This window comes from Bombyx mori, chromosome 15, assembly GCF_030269925.1.
Source record: "Bombyx mori chromosome 15, ASM3026992v2".
In the NCBI taxonomy this organism is placed as follows: domain Eukaryota; kingdom Metazoa; phylum Arthropoda; class Insecta; order Lepidoptera; family Bombycidae; genus Bombyx; species Bombyx mori.
In genome coordinates, this window is record NC_085121.1 from 5,451,290 (window position 1) to 5,468,577 (window position 17,288).

At 35.2% G+C, this 17,288-nt stretch overlaps 3 protein-coding genes and 1 long non-coding RNA gene across 5 annotated transcripts; 2 read left to right on the forward strand and 2 right to left on the reverse strand.

The window, feature by feature from the left end:
• Positions 1-299: 299 nt before the first annotated feature.
• On the reverse strand, positions 300-5,362 carry LOC101737501 (1-acyl-sn-glycerol-3-phosphate acyltransferase alpha). Of its 2 annotated transcripts, none has more exons than XM_012692572.4 (5): positions 4,897-5,362; positions 4,670-4,803; positions 3,112-3,293; positions 1,306-1,471; positions 300-1,166 (listed from the first exon to the last, which is right to left on the reverse strand). In XM_012692572.4, exons 1-5 carry the CDS (start codon positions 5,085-5,087, stop codon positions 1,012-1,014), a joined length of 828 nt encoding a protein of 275 aa, XP_012548026.1. In that variant the 5' UTR covers positions 5,088-5,362; the 3' UTR covers positions 300-1,011. The 2 variants fall into 2 exon arrangements, with proteins under 2 accessions (XP_012548026.1, XP_037871573.1); XM_038015645.2 differs by having other exon boundaries at positions 4,873-5,353.
• Positions 361-4,396, forward strand: LOC105842030 (uncharacterized). Its single transcript, XR_001139845.4, has 2 exons — positions 361-501; positions 3,558-4,396. It is a non-coding gene; the product is annotated as an uncharacterized LOC105842030 (long non-coding RNA).
• A 3,607-nt stretch (positions 5,363-8,969) lies between the features above and the next one.
• LOC134200173 (uncharacterized) lies at positions 8,970-10,494 on the forward strand. The gene has a single exon (XM_062672454.1). It carries the CDS (start codon positions 9,040-9,042, stop codon positions 9,844-9,846), a length of 807 nt encoding a protein of 268 aa, XP_062528438.1. The 5' UTR covers positions 8,970-9,039; the 3' UTR covers positions 9,847-10,494.
• On the reverse strand, positions 9,603-12,806 carry LOC101737359 (protein-serine O-palmitoleoyltransferase porcupine). Its single transcript, XM_004928547.5, has one exon. The coding sequence runs from the start codon at positions 12,527-12,529 to the stop codon at positions 11,204-11,206; it is 1,326 nt and encodes a 441-aa protein (XP_004928604.2). The 5' UTR covers positions 12,530-12,806; the 3' UTR covers positions 9,603-11,203.
• Between the last annotated feature and the right edge of the window lie 4,482 nt (positions 12,807-17,288).

Consider the following 17,288-nt stretch of genomic DNA (forward strand, 5'->3'; position numbering starts at 1 on the left):
AAAACTATTGAATTTTTTTAAATTACTTTCAGTTAATTTCAGTTAAACCGAAGGCCGGTGTAGAACGAACTCGCCATATATAAAAATATCTACTAACCTTTATTTCGGTTATTTAGATTAGCGTGTTTTTTTTTTGTTTTTTCGAACTATTATTTATATTTTACTTCTTGACAACTAAAGAAAATTTTTAATGATAATAAGTCATAGACTAATATGTATTTATTAATTAACATGATCAAATTAAGAAATGTCAAGAAGTTTTATAGAAATACGATTTGACAGTGAGAAATAAAACAGTATTAATAATTCTTATTTTTTATTGTTCAACAAAATATTAATTGTATTCAATGTAGATTATTATTGCTAAACGTAGTGAATAAATTCTCTTGGTAGCCAGGCTTATACAACAATTAGACAATATCTGTCAGATATTTTTGTCCGTCTACTCTTTTTACTGCAAGAAAAAAAATGATACCCATCATTGACAGTATGATAAACAACGTAAGTATAGAACTTATGTGTCAAAGCTTATTTAGAAATGAACATAGCACGATAATGGTTTTTGATTGCCGTCTATCATATTAGACATCTTGTGAGCCTTTAGCATTGTGGTCCTCGCGGACACTGATTGGGAGCATGAAATAATATTACATGCTGATGCTTGGAGACAGACTCGGTTTGCCGAGGTGTTGGTCATAGGTTTAAGATGTAGGTAATGATTGTTCGAATATTCGTGCACCTGTTCGGGAAGAAATCAAGGTGACACAGCACAAAAACACAGTTTGTTATTTACTCAGTTTTTCATTATTTCTTTCACGAAAAATTAACATAAGCTAATAATATTCGTCCTTATTCGTGTTCTTTTCTCCAGTATTTCAACTTTGCAAACAAGAAATAAAAGCCACCTCATGTTTTGTCTGTGGTAACGAAGAGTTCGGTGCCTAGATTCGTTTAATATCTTATGTTTTAACAGCGACTGGCATGACGAGTGAGCAAGTGGCAACGTTGCACCTAAACAGCAATTTTGATTTGCATGACGAGATCTTTGGAAGCTTCATGAAACACATCTAACATTTGTTGACGAGCCATTTCCGATAATGCGTCCAAGTCGTTACGAGTCATTCCTTTCGTAGATATGGGTGGCAATGTTGTGATTACGACTTTTCCTGTGAAATCAATTGTTTTTTTTTATTATTAAATAAAGCTGATGTTTAATTATAACAAAAAACATAACAACAGTAATGAAAAAAGTTTTGATTGAACATGTAAAATAACGTTAAACGTATTCTTTGTTGTTTTAATTACCTGGCTCAAATGTTTTGGTTTCGCTATCCAAAAAATAATATTGACTGAAAACCACGGGCATTATTGGAATTTGAGCATCAATAGCTAAATAAAATGCTCCCTTTTTGAAGCTCTGTATACTGCCTTTGTTATATCGGGCTCCTTCTGGAAATATCCACAATTTTGTCTGTAAAGAAATAAAAGAATCATCATTCATTATCCTGCCCTTCTCCCAGTTACCTGGGGTCGGCGCAACATGTTTTCTCCTTCCATACTCTTCTATCATATACCATTTCTTCGCTCACTCCCCTCTTACCCATATCTTCTTTCACGCAATCCATCCATTTCTTCTTAGGTCTACCTCTTCCTCTATATCCTTCCACATTCATAGTTAACATTTTCTTACCAACCTCATTTTCATTTCGTCTCATCACAAGTCCATACCATCCCAAATGCGCACTTCTCTGTCACAGGTGCTACTTTCAGACTTCCTCTAACATATTCATTCCGTATTCTATCCATTCTCGTTACTCCACACATCCATCGCAACATTCGCATCTCTGCTGCATGCAATCGCGTTTCATCCGCCACTTTAGTGTTCCAACAAGCTGATCCATACAAGACGGCAGGCCTTATTAAGGTCTTATATATCTTTCCTTTTAAGGGAAGAGGAATGTGTGAGTCACATGTGGTGCCCGTAACCTGCCGCCATTTCATCCATCCTGCGTCAATTCTGCGCCTCACAGTACGATCCAGTTCACCGTCGCTTTGGATAACAGACCCTAGGTATCGGAAATCTTGACATACTGGCAAAGGTGCTCCGTCGAGAGCAATGGGTGTAAAATTGGAAAGACGCCAAAATCACAGAACAGATGTTCGGTTCTCGATCTGCTGATTTTTAGGCCAACACTCTCCAACTTGCATCGCCATTTCTCCAGTATGTTTTGGACCTCGAGCCTGTTTTCTCCGACGAGCACTATGTCATCGGCAAACACCAAGGGGGCTCTTCTCGGATCTCCGATGTCAAGGCATCCATCACCAAAAGATAGGGACTTAACGCAGACCCTTGGTGTAAGCCCATTGCCACATTTTTTTTTATTGCTTAGATGGGTGAACGAGCTCACAGCCCACCTGGTGTTAAGTGGTTACTGGAACCCATAGACATCTTCAACGTAAATGCGCCACCCACCATGAGATATAAGTTCCAAGGTCTCAACCACAGTTACAACGGCTGCCCCACCCTTCAAACCGAAACGCATTAATGCTTCAGGACAGAAATAGGCAGGGTGGTGGTACCCGCGCGGAATCACAAGAGGTCCTACCACCAGTAAAAATAGTTAGGACACTGACATCTTCAGAGGAAAGGAGGAAGCTTAGTGCCACTTCCAGGTTCTATAAGAAATCAAATATCAGAGCTAGGTTCGAACTTTTGCCAGAATAAGCAGGGACTGAAGAACCCTCTAGTAATTACAGGTCTACAATTACAGTAACATTCTTAACTTTCATATACAGTATCTTTCATTCATCATCATTCATATTTCTACACGTAACTTTCATCATCTTCATGGCTTTTCAAAGTAAAGGTGAGAGCTATTATCTTCTAGATTCTTCCAGGGATATCTTGAAGGTCCCGGTCTCCCTCTACCCTTGTTATCTTAAATGTAAATAGTCATGATGGACACTTGTATTAATCGTTTGAACGGCTTACCAAACAACAATTATGATTAATTTTAAAGAATGTCTGCACCTATTTATTTCATTTCATTTGCCGTGAAGCGAATATGATTTAACTTTGCTTAGTAAAAAGTATCCAATTGCAATTCCAACCTTCTGTTTAATGACTCTTTCTGTAGCTTCTTTCATCAATTTTCGGGCTCTATCGGTTTTAAGTCGATCAATAAACACAAGTCCAGATAGCCATGCACCAAAACCAAATGCACCAGTGAACATTAATGGTCGCTTTGCTACCACAGTACATCTTTTCATTACTGGCCACATCTCAAACATACCTGAAATGATATAAATACAGACGAGTGACTCAAGCAAAACAATTTGGTATCACAAAATATAATACATTTTTTTAATAGAAAATTTGAACTTTTTTTTTTCTTCAACTACTAATTTATTTGATGTGAACTGCTAGGATTTTAACAGAATAAAAAAATACCCATGTTTACACATAAATTGATTTTCTGCACTAATTTATAATTAAATAGTTTCTTAAATAATTGTTTATTGATTATTTTAGCAAAATTCGTAAATTATATTTTCAGGACATTGCAACGCCGCGTACAGACGCGTACACTGATCATTTTTTTGGTATGGAAAAAATCTACATTAATTAACCCTGTGGCCTGCTGCTTGACTAAGACACGTGGGCGAGCTCAAGGGCTCAGTCAGGAGAAGAGGGTTTGCTAACAACTGCCTAAGCACCTTCAACGGAGGCCTAATTTCTTAAGTTTCGATGCATTCACCACTGGTTTAGAATCGCGACTTGCTGACATGACTACAAAACTATGGACTAAGGGCCGTATCGAATTCTTCGGCGAATTGGATGGGTATAGAAGCAGAGATAGAGAATAGCTGTGTCAATAGCGAAGAGCGATAGCTGGGTCGTTAACTACCGGGAAATGTCATTTACTAAAAGTAGCGGAGACAGGGAAGCCTTGCAGACCTGATTTCGAAACGAATGGTTCGGCAAGCATATGTTGTATAGTTAAACGCCTTCACAATTTCGAAAAAACGGGGACTTTCGTGTAACCCCTTTAGGGCCAATCGGGTCTTTTGAGAAATTGAGTAAATCAAAATTCCTCGTCAATAAGGTTGGTCTGGGAAGAGACGAAGTCTGAGATCCGCTTGCAGAACAGACGCTCGTACGATTTGCGTAGAGACATGAAGAACCCAATCGGATGACATACTGAACGGCATGAGTAAAAGTCTCGCTTATCAAGCTTCACTTACAAAAGTGTCTTACAAAATAAAGTTTTTATTAATAGTAAAAACATCCAAAATGGCGTTAATTGCCGGTAAAGTAAAATCTGAGGTTGGCTATTTGTTTCATAACTTATATTATACAAAGATACAATGAAATAAAATCATCTTAGAAAATGCATTAGAGACTATGCTAACTTTTACTAGGTACCTACCTACCCATGTTGACATCTAAATTGAGTGCTGTTTGCATGTAATTTGGACATAGATTATGTGGGGTAGAAGGTCACTACCTTGCTACCTCAACCTGCAAAACGTGGATCTAGCTATCCAGTGTCAGGTCCCTGCTAATCAATATAACTTACAAACTTTTGTATTCATCAAGCATAAAATATGTCATCTGGGGAAAAATACCCATAATTAAATTTATTACTAAAAATAAGTATACTTGTACCTAATATATCTAGAGAGCTTTGATGATTTGAAATTACTATGTAACATTCGTCATTATTCCAATGCTCCATTCCGCGTAGCTCCCATTCAATTCCAACTATATGTGATGCATATCGACAAAATCTGGATGCAACACTGCAACACAGCAAAGATGTAAGTAAAAGTATCATTTAAGAAAATAATGAATTTTAAATCGATATTTACTTATGAAAATAATCAATTGCGTACATTAAATTTGTAACATCGCGTGGATATACAAGTACCACTGGTAACAAAACTGTACATGTTATTAAAACATACGCATAATACAGAAAAAACTTCAAGTAATATCGAAACACATTACTTTTTTCGTATAAAAATGGCAAAATAAATATGAAACCCGCCAAAAATAATTCAGGATATGAATAGGAGGAAGCCATAACTACAAAATTAAATCGATAATACCAGAGACCAAGTCAGCGATTAAACAATCCGTAGGACTTATCGGGAAACACTTGTCTACGGCCAATCTAAATGAAACTTTAAGCGAAGGAAGCTTATCATCGAATGCAGTGCATTATTTTTAATTTAACAAATTATAAACACTATTTAACGAGTTATAATCCCGATTTTCACTTTTATTGTGGTTCTGATATTTTGTCGTCGTTGCAAACTCCATGATCACGAATAAAGGAGATGTTAAAAACAGACAAAAGATTTGTCAGATCTATTCTCCTTACTTACTTACGTTACTAAACGTTTTACAAGTGTCGATGGGTCGCAAATATCCTCAAGATTCGACACCATAGTAATTAAGTATGAGATAATGTTTTGGTGTTGAATTCTTATTTACAAAACCATTCATAGAATGTATTGAAGTTATCAAAGATAAACTGATGAAGAAGATCCACTCGCTCTGACAGATACTTACACACAACACATCATCATCCAGTGTGCTTAGTGCGAGTTTTTTAACGTTCTCGATAGCGTAAAAGTTAGCTCATATTTGTATGGAATGGGACCGTTTGCCTACGTTTGCCGTCAGGGGCGCTGTTCCAAAAATAGCACCCATTTTGAAGGCACACACATAAACATATATCTATCTCGTTCTTACTCAGCACTTTAACTCGCAGGAAAACAATATAACAGTATTTCAGTGCGTACATAAAATGAAACATGAATATACGTAAATGTCTCCGTCTCCGTCTAATGAGGCCAAAAATCCGCCATGCTTAGCGCACCAAATGTCATTGTCACGTCAGTTCGGCCGTCTGTTTTGGGCATAGACCTTTAAAGTAGGGACACGACATATTGTTCTATACGTACAATTGCTTATATAAATAGCACCCATTTTGAAGGCACACACATAAACATATATCTATCTCGTTCTTACTCAGCACTTTAACTCGCAGGAAAACAATATAACAGTATTTCAGTGCGTACATAAAATGAAACATGAATATACGTAAATATCTCCGTCTCCGTCTAATGAGGCCGAAAATCCGCCATGTTTAGCGCGCCAAATGTCATTGTCACGTCAGTTCGGCCGTCTGTTTTGGGTTGTACATTATTAATTGACTTTGATATCGATTTAATATGATTGATTATATAAAATTTCATAATTTATCATGCTTAAAACATACAAAAATAATAATTAAAACGTATTTTATAGGATCTCAAGAAAGTCGATGCCCTAAAACTATTATCTATATGTATTTAAATTCATTATGGAGCCCTCATCCGAAAAATCCATTTTTCGGTCGGAATCTATTGATCATGACACTAATCATAAATACCACTTTAAAATATGTCATCAAAACATATTTAGACATTCTGTTTAGATATTTCGGGAAAAAGGCTACCGACAAAATCTCTTCGGAACTATTTAAATAAAATAGTTTTATTCCGCAGTGAGTAAAACACTATTGTAAATTTGTTAAATATTTAATAATTAAGTGATTTTAGAGAGGAAGTCACAAGGAATGACGTTTGTAATTAATGAATAAATGTTCTGTAGGTGTTTTTTTTTTCACGCGGTCCCTTGATAAGTTTAAAATTTGAATCACTCTCAAGCGAAAGTGATTCAAATGGTGCGGCGCACCTTCCTTGGGGTGCGCTACGGTAGTATGTTACGGACTTTAGAGTCAGGAAAACAATTAAAATAGATTGTAATAGTCTAAGAAAAACACGTACTCAAAATACGATAACATTTAGCATGCTAGAAATGGGCTGATGGCTTTGAACTACGCCATATCTTTATGTTTTGCGACAAACGACAACTTTATAAAATCAGTGTAGCAACTTTTAAAAATCATCATATCGTTTACTTGGCAAATTCGAAGGACGAACTTGTCTTAGATTTCACCCATCTAAATCATATCATATTTGCACATAACAATAAACCTACTCACTTCCCATTAAAGTATAAATTCTACAAATAAATAATACTCAACAATATTTAAAATAAAATGAGCCAAGAACGTTTATCGATAAAACCTGATAACATTGAAATCTTTTGTACAGCACTAAAGCCGCCATGTTTTGTGGCCAGATGACGTCACACTGGCACGAAATTTTGGTTGACGTTTCATTTCCATAGGTTTCCTACTTCATTGGTTTTGGGTTGTACATTATTTATTGACTTTGATATCGATTTAATATGATTCCTTATATAAAATTTCTTATTTTATCATGCTTAAAACAGACAAAAATAATAATTAAAACATATTTTATAGGATCTCAAGAAAGTCGATGCCCCAAAACTATTATCTATATATATTTAAATTCATTATGGAGCCCTCATCCGAAAAATCGGACACCATTTTACGATCGGAATCTATTGATCATGACACTAATCATAAATACCTCTTTAAAATAAGTCATCAAAACATATTTAGACATTCTGTTTAGATATTTCGGGAAAAAGGCTACCGACAAAATCTCTTCGGAACTATTTAAATAAAATAGTTTTATTCCGCAGTGAGTAAAACACTATTGTAAATTCGTTAAATATTTAATAATTAAGTGATTTTAGAAAGGAAGTCACAAGGAATGACGTTTGTAATTTTATTAACGAATAAATGTTCTGTAGGTGTTTTTTTTATCAGGCGGTCCCTTGATAAGTTTAAAATTTGAATCACTCTCATTTGAATCACTCTCAAGTGAGAGGGATTCAAATGGTACGGCACACCTTCCTTGAGGTGCGCTGCGGTTGTGTCTTACGGACTTTAGGTCAGCAAAACAATTAAAATAGATTGTAATAGTCTAAGAAAAACACGTACTCAAAATACGATAACATTCAGCATGCTAGAAATGGGCAGATGGCACTGTACTACGCCATATCTTTATATTTTGCGGCAAACGACAACTTTATATAATCAGTGTAGCAAATTTTAAAAATCGGCATATCGTTTAGGTACTTGGCAAAGAAGCACGAACTCGTCTTAGATTTCACATAATATCTAAATCACATCATCTTTGCACATAACAATATACTTACTTCCTATTAAAGTATAAATTCTACAAATACATTTATACTCAACAATATTTAAAATAAAACGAGCTAAGAACGTTTATCGATAAAACCTGCTAACATTAAAATCTTCTGGGCAGCACTAAAACCGCCATGTTTTGTGGCCAGATGACGTCACAGTGGCACGAATTTTTTGTTGACGTTTCATTTACATAGGTTTCCTACTTCAGTGGAATAAACTTGTTTACAATGCCGTCATAATTTTTCTACTACCTACGGGTACTCGTGAATGATATTTTTCGTTTTCTGTCATAATCTCATATATAATACACTCAATATTTTATGTAGGTAACAGTACCTATGTGAAAAACTGGCCCACACTATCACTACATACCTACATACATAGTAACTAATCTATTATATAATAATCTGTACTCAGTATTTTGTAATATTTAACGGGGACTTTTTGGCGGGAACGCGAGGAGTGAAGTTGTGTGATTTGTTTTATTTTGTCTATTTAGTGTTTCTTCAGGTTTAAATGTGTAATAATGGTGGTTTATTAACCGTTTAATATCTGTGAAAGTGCACAAATGTGGGAAAATGAAACAAAGCTGCTGGACGTAACTTCTCGGGTTCCTCCAAAAAGTCCACTGAAAAAATCTCAGTAAATGACCACCATTTTACTGCGATTATATTTCATCCCATATAATTTCATTTCATTAAATTTCATCCCAGTTGATTAATGTCTCAAATTAATCATTTTCATTTCATTTCACTCCATATTATCATTTTTCATAAAATTAAGAATTTAAAGTAAAATAAGACATGACTTAAAGGTCTTAGTTACCAGGTCATAAAATCTCTTAAAAAAAATATTTAACGGTTATCTAACAATATTATATTATTAATTAAAATTAATCATGGTTTCTACTCCAGTGAAGTTTAAAATGGAATCAGGAATACAGTTGCTGTCACGATTAAGAAAGAATAAAGAAATTCGAAATTATTACCCAACGTTATTTGAATCTGGTATTAAAAATGAAGATTTAATTGAAATGTCTAGCGATGGAAAACGAGCTTCATTTTTAATAATTGACATTATTTGTGAAGCTTTAGTTCCAAGTGAGCTCGACGGCCCTGAAATAGGAGTGGTACTATTGGCAACCGATGGATCTATTAGTCATGAAAAAATATTAAAAGTTTTGACGCAAAAGTTACTATTAAAAATTTCTCAGTATAATAGCAATGGAAACTTAGATACAACTCTGTTAGATACCTTATTACTTAAAAGTTTAAAGAACTTTCATTTGTTGGAAGTTTATGATGCAACTCAATTTTATTGTACTCTTTACAACTTTGAAAATGTGGTTTCGGCATACCCAAACATAAGTTTAATACTTATTGAAAATTTAGTAGCATTTTATTGGTCAGAGCAAGGTTTTAAAATAATAAAAATGGATCTTTATCAAAAAAAAATACTGAAAATAGTTCAAACTATAATTAAAGAATACAAAATTCCTGTTCTATACTATAAACCGCAATATTTTCATTCAAGCAAAGAATCTGAAGACACAAAGATACAAACAATTAACTATAAAATTGAAGTTTCAAGTAATTTGAACGATACTGACATTTTTAATGTTTCCATATTCACTGGATCTGAGCAAGAAATGAAATATTTCAAAATAATAAATGACCAATTAACTTGGTTGAGAGGGGATAGTTGAAATAATAAACTCATATTATATAAGCATGGTCAGTAGTGAAGAATTACTTGATCACAGCTATAAATTTTGTCAATTTAATAATAATTTGGTTATCACTATGTAATAATGTTGATAGTTTTATTGGTATTTTTTATGTTATTAAGATATTCTTTAAGAAAATTGTATAGTTAAAAATTTAAAACGATATAATAAGACTATTCAATCTATTGAAAGAAATTCAATCACTTTAATACATTTTCATTAGTCCTCATCTACCTACTGTTTGTGTGGTAGTTTTCCAATAGAACTTTATTTCTTTAAGTAAAAAAAAGGAAAAAAATGCTACTTTATTTATTTAAGCATTTCTTTATGTATAAACAATCATAAAAAGGAGTAAAATGTAACAATTTCAATTATTATATAAAACGCTGGGCACTTTGTTTACAAATAGAGCAATGTTAGTAAAAGTAGTTGTTGAGTTACTTACACAAAAAAAATATTATTACCACTGTAGGCGGATTATCATATGGCCTATCTGAAGACTAGTGGTCACTGTCGCCCATGGATGACAGCAATGCCATACATTTATTTTTAAATATTTGGCACTTAAATGATGATTTGAAATTAATTTATGTTTTTCAATAAAAAATAAAAAATGATACACAATAATTTTTAGTTTCTGGCTACTACTACCTAAGCCCATTTTTCCTGAGACTACTATGTAGATATATTACGCATCTATATTCTGTATACAAGTCAAGGTTTTAGTAAATACAAATATTTAGAATTAATATTATAAACGAAATTTACCATTAAAATTCTGAGAGTAGTATTTTACATGGAGTTATGGCTTTGTCTTGTAAATATTATTTCCTGTAAGGTAGTAAACACTGACAGTGGCTGTAGGTATATACCTATCATCAGCCTAATATAGTAGACCACATTATGTGTAGATGGAAGGGTATCTTTTTAACTAAATCTGTCACCAGATACTACTGTTTAGCCTATCTCTATTAAAAACAATTCTAGTTGGAGGGCAGAATGGAAAAATGCTTACAGTTGAAAATTCAATCAATCTGACATTGGAATCTTTTGTGACATTTATCAGTTCCAGTAACCTCTTAGATGTAGAGGTCTAAGTTTACAGCCTAACTACTGTAAACAAAATGATAAGAATAGGGATTCATACCTTAATTTACTGCTTATCTATCTACTGCTTATCTGCTATCTTACTGCTTATCGTCTCATACAATCCACATAAAATAATTAAAGATTTATTTAGTTCATATAAAAGTAAATACTAGGTGAGATCAAAGTAAATAGAGATTAAATTTATTAATTGTTAATAATAGATACTGCTACTACTTAAATTAGGAAGTCACATCATTAAATAAATGATATACATAAAGACAACAAGTCCATGACTGAAATAATTAAGGTTTTCCCATTTACTCATTGTGTGTAAATATGAAAACCCTGACTCTTGTACTGAAAATGATGCCTCAAACATGACTCCTAAATATGCTAAATGCATTATCGTTATCAATGTAAAGATGGAATTCACAACCAATGCAAGTAAACTATTTTTCTTATATTTGTGAGTACATTGCTTCAAACATGGATTAGCTAAGCAACATACTTCAAGTGCTAATGCAATTTTGCTTCTCAAGTTATATTCAACATATGAAAATGTTCCAATGCTAAGAAGCACTGCAGACAGCTGGAAATTGAGGCCATGAAGTAATGATGACACTGCATAAGTTATGAGTATTGCTGTAAATTGACCATAGGGCTGAAATGTCTTGAAGACATACATTTTCAACCATTGGTGCATTGGAATGTTCCAATAAACAACAACTTGAACAAGTGATCTGGGTATTTCAATGTAGGAAGGTCTAGTAACTTTAAGCTCACAATGGCAGTCATTAGTAAGCCCAAATCCAGCACTAACCATGGAAAGAACTGACATACTTGATACAAAATAATGGGACATTCTAAATGCTTGTGCGTCTCTATATGCTATCAACCATTTCGGCATATCATCATCAATATACCAAGGTATCAGACAGTTTGATAATACCAAGAATGAGATTGACAAGATTAAGTTTATCAAAATAATACTGAACCATCTCTTGCACAAGAATCTGACTTCCAAACTCTTGTTGTAGCTTTGAAAGGACATCCAAGGGCCAAGAATGCAATTTGCAGGGCAAAAAATATAACCTCCATATTCAACTGGGTTGAGGATGTTATTGTATATATTTCTATCCAGTTCTATTGCAACAGAAATAATCTTCATTGCAGCAATCATCTGAATACCTCTGATCTGTTGCCACATTTTTGGATTCAAAACATATATTTCGCATAATAGAAGAAATGTGATTATTGTAAATGACACAAACAGTGACCTCCTTTTACTTTTAGTCCACGATAGCACTGTGATCATTGTATAAGATCCAGTAGTTAGCCCTATTGTCCAAAAAATTGCTGACCCAATGTTGTTGTACAGTAAGTAAACTCCCGTAATAAGAGATAAACTGTGTCTGACATTATGAGGTAATGGTAAAAACTGAATGGTAAAACGAAGTAACAAATTAGAAAATAAAATATCTTTAGCAAATTTTAGTCCTTCGTACACAGTTGGTTCTGTACACATAGATAGGTACGTCCAAGTATTTTCGGCGTAAACATCTTCTGCATCCATCTTGTCAAATTTTTTCAGAACACAAAGTTTTCCAGTATTTTTGAATTTTCTTTAAGTTTTCATGAAACATTTCATGTAGTGAAGAACGGTACCGGCATAACATATGTCTTAGGTTATTAATTGCATAGTTTCATTTCCATATAAAATGTCATCACACAAAGATTGAAAATTAATAAATAGTACTGATACGTAGTGGCTTAGTTCTTTTAAGTCGGATCACTTAATGTCCTTAGTGAGTTAGTGAGGGATAAATCGGATTTTATTCCAATACCGGTAAAATGGGGCGATTAGGGATTGAGAGGCGAATCGGGAAAAAATCGGGAAAATCTTTCGACGCTCAATATAAGTTTTATATTCGTTGCATAATCTTCCATTTTTTGTAGTTTAATAGTAGAATGTTGAAAGTTCACAAAACAACTCTGAATATGCATGATAATAGCTGCTAACTTATAAAAAATCGCGTTTCAAATTAACTTCCTGTGGTGGTAATTATTTTAGTGCTAGAAACTTTGCTCTCTTTTATTTATTTGATAATAATAGAAGACGACTATGATTTATAAACGTTATTTAGTGTTTGAACCAGCATATATATTAAAGGTAAGTCTCAGTTGTTATTGGTTTTAATGTATTTGATTAAATAAAAATACATGTAAAAATCTGTTGTTTTTGGGGATATTGGGGACGTCTTAGGTACAAATAACAACGAAAAAGAGGTCAATTGGGATGAGAATATGTGAAATGGAAACGACCTAAGTATAAATAGGTACAGGTTTGTAGGGTTGTCTATGTAATTATAACAATATTTTTTTAATTTGTTGGTAAAAATCTGGTTTATTCGAAGCGAAATTGGGAATAAGTCTTTAGTTGAAATAGATAAGCAATTTAATATAAGTAAGTCGATTTTACAGAGACATGTAACAAGATCAATGAAATCTCAAGGTGGACAAAAATGTCTAAGTAATACATAATAAAATATTTAATAATTGTTCAGAGTGGGGGTATTCATCTGATTAATCCATGGAATAACCGACACACCTAATCTCTTAACCCAGATAGAAATATCAACACTGTCGATTGCACCTATAATTGAGGTGATGTCTGCCATGTACTTTTGTCAGTTTTTCAATTTTTTTTATTGATGATCACTTTGTTGGTGCAACTAAATAAATAAATAAATTAAAACTATATATAAAAATAAAAGTAGTGCCAACCCTAGCAAATTTCTCATTTCGTCCCAATTAACCGCAATTTTCGGGTAAATAGGGATTACACCTATTTTTGCATTTTTTGCTTAAACTGGAATGCTAGTTGCATAATTTTAAATTAGACAACAAAGATGCCCCCAAGACTCAATCATTTTGATCCTGATATAGCATTATATACATCAACAACTACCATAAAATTGCTCATAAAGTTGGAATTTGTCCCTAATCGCCCCATTTTACGGTAATCAGTGGGGTGAAACCACTGAAGTAGGAAACCCAGGTGAAACATTCATAAAAAAACGAAATTTTTTAACAAGAGACATCTGACTTTAAAGATGCTGTCAATTTTGAAACATTGTGGCCCTAATGAGTAGGTACCGTTTAAACGGGGTGATTAGGGACAAAATCCAACTTGATGAACAATTTTAAGGTATTTGTTACTCTTAACAAATGATTGAACAATTGAACACTCTGAACAAATATTAATATATTTTATTATGTATCACTTGGATATTTTGTTCACCTTGAGGTTTCATTGTTCTTGTTACATGACTGTGCAATACCGACTTACTTATGTTAAATTGCTTAGCTATTTCAACTAAAGACTTATTCGGAATTTCATAGGCTTCTATTGCTGTTTTTAATATTAAGGGATCATATCTCTCATAAGGCTTTGCACTCTTTGGTATGTACACGCGAGGCATATCTAAAAATAGAAAACAATACGTAACTGATAATATAAATATTTGCCAAATAATAAAAAAACCTGTACCTATTTAGGTCGCTCCCATTTAACTTATTGTCATCCCAATTGACCTCTTTTTCGATGTTATTTGTACCTGAGACGTCCCAGTTATCCCCAAAAACAACAGATTTTTACATGTATTTTTATATTATCAAAAAACATTAAAACCAATAACAACTGAGACTAACTTTTAATATATATGATGGTCAAACACTAAATAATGTTTATAAATCACAGTTGTCTTTTATTATTATCAAATAAATTAAAAAGAGCAAAGTTTCTAGCACTAAAATAATTACCACCACAAGAAGTTAATTTGAAATGCGATTTTTTATAAGTTAGCAGCTATTATCATGCACACGGAATACTTATTTATCTATTCCGTGATCATGCATATTCAGAGTCGTTTTGTGAACTTTCAACATTCTACTATTACACTACAAAATGTGGAAGATTTTGCAAAGATTAAAATACTAACATTGAGCGTTGAAAGATTTTCCTAATATTTTTCCCATTCACCTCTTAATCCCTAATTACCCCGTTTTACGGTACCTATGTAATAAGCTCACTAGATGGCAGAAATTAGTTTCGATTCCTTAAAAAATAGTAGTGATGGTAGAAGTTGAAACTATTTTGGAAACAAAAAACCATTTGTTACAATTATAAACCGTAATTGCTAAGAATATTTCCTATTATAAAAATCGTATCTAGAATTACTCCAAATGCTAGAATTTCCTTTAGAAAAATAAACAGTTTCAAAGAACCCACACAAGGATCCACTAACATTGTCATTAGACGCCTGGAGCTCTAGCATTAGAAGCAGGCGTGGGGGTCCTGGTAACCGTGCTCGTCAATCTCACCAAATAATTCGACGTGAAACATAGCCCATAACATCAGGCCTCGAGCATCGTAGCCACGACGCGCGGCAGCGAGAGGTCCTCTCCTATAACCGCGACGAGGGCGGCGTGTTGCTCGTCTAATCCAGAGCAATGTGGGTTCCGCTGTGTCATCCTCGTCGCGGTCTGCGCAATGGTGGCACTGCGCCGTCGGTTCCCTTCCGGCTATCTTGAAAAGGTACCGGCCAAAACACCCATGGCCGGTCAACATTTGTGTCAGCCGGAAGGTGAGGCATCCGCGGTCGCGGCCCACCCAGTCCGCGAGATCGAGTCCATAGACATCTACAGCGTAAATACGCCACACACCTTGAGATATAAGTTCTAAGATCTCAGTATAGTTACAACGGCTGCCTCACCCTTCAAACCGAAACGCATTACTGCTTCACGGCAGAAATAGGCGGGGCGGTGGTACCTACCCGTGCGGACTCACAAGAGGTCCTACCACCAGTAAATCCAGTTCGAGGCCGAGGTACCGAAGACCGGTCACCCCGACCCCGACGCGGACGCCTCCGATCACGAGGTGGGCACCCACAGGCGGCGCTCGTCCCGGCCCGTGAAATAACAGGGCCTGGGTTTTGTCGAGCGCCACCTCGAGCCCCAACCGTCGGATCTTAGTGACGACGTGACCCGTTAACCTAACCTACCCGTCCGGGCGTATCTTTTTGGAACGAAGTTCCTTATCGCGCGTTGTGAAAGGGGGCTAGACGGAAAAAATTCTTACGAAAAGTTGTCACGACACTTTTTAGATCCGTCATTCTGACCAATCAACGTGTAGGCGCTTATCGCGTGACATTGCTCGTATCCGATTGGTCCGCGTAATGAGTACAGTTTCTCGAGATAGCGTTTCAACAATAGTAATTTAGTTCATAGTATTGTTTTTTTCTTCTTCATAATGCCGTAATTTATTATTATAACTTAAAAAAAAAATTACAATTCCTTCACTAATTAATCGAAAGGAACTTCGTTCCATCCGGGTGCCCCTTGACACCTCTGAAGTTTTTCTTCTTTTTTGCCCTTGTAGGCAGGTGAGCATACGGCCCACCTGATGGCGAGTGGTTACCGTCGCCCATGGACTTCAGCATTGCCAGGGGCAGAGCCAAGCCGCTGCCTACCAAATGCTACCTAGCTGGAATGGCTTTTTCGGCAACCAGCGAATAGAAAGGAAAAAAAAATACTAGAACCGCGATGCCAAAGAGTAGCATCATAAGAGTGACCGGTTGGTGGTGTATCGCGTCCCGACCTGGCAGGGTGGTTCTGACCCAAAACACTGTAACTAGACTCGCGACACCCCCTAAGAACGCCCCGCCAACAGAGCGTTCGACATGAAACGAAGGGTCTGGGATGGCGGGGGCGGCGGACATATTTCTTCTCTTCTTCAACCCGTGTCCACCCAATGATGAGTGTAAGTCTCTTCGAATGGACCCCATTTTCTTCTGTCTCTTGCCTTTCTCATCCAGTCTCTACCAACCATTTTGACCAGGTCATCGGTCCACCTCATTGGCTGTCTGTCCACGTTACGACTTCCAGTACGAGGTCTCCACTCTAGTACTTTTGTGCTCCATCGATTGTCAGTGCGACGGCGTATGTGGCCGGCCCACTTCCATTTTTTCCGAGCAATCACTTCTGCTATATCAGTTAAATCAGTTCTTCTGTGGATTTCGGTATTGCGCATTCTATCCCGTAGAGAATTTACTAACATCGCCCGTTCCATGGCTCCTTGCGTGACTTGCATTTTGGTCGTAACAAAAGTCCCAACAACAAAAAACTGCTAATCCTGATTATCCAAGTAAGGATAACCGGTCTTACTAAAATATTACATGTTATCGGTCCTTGATAAGTATACCGAATTTCGAGCTATTTCGCTGTTTAGAAGGGGGTCAAAATCATGTTCAAAGATTTCGTTTCATACATAC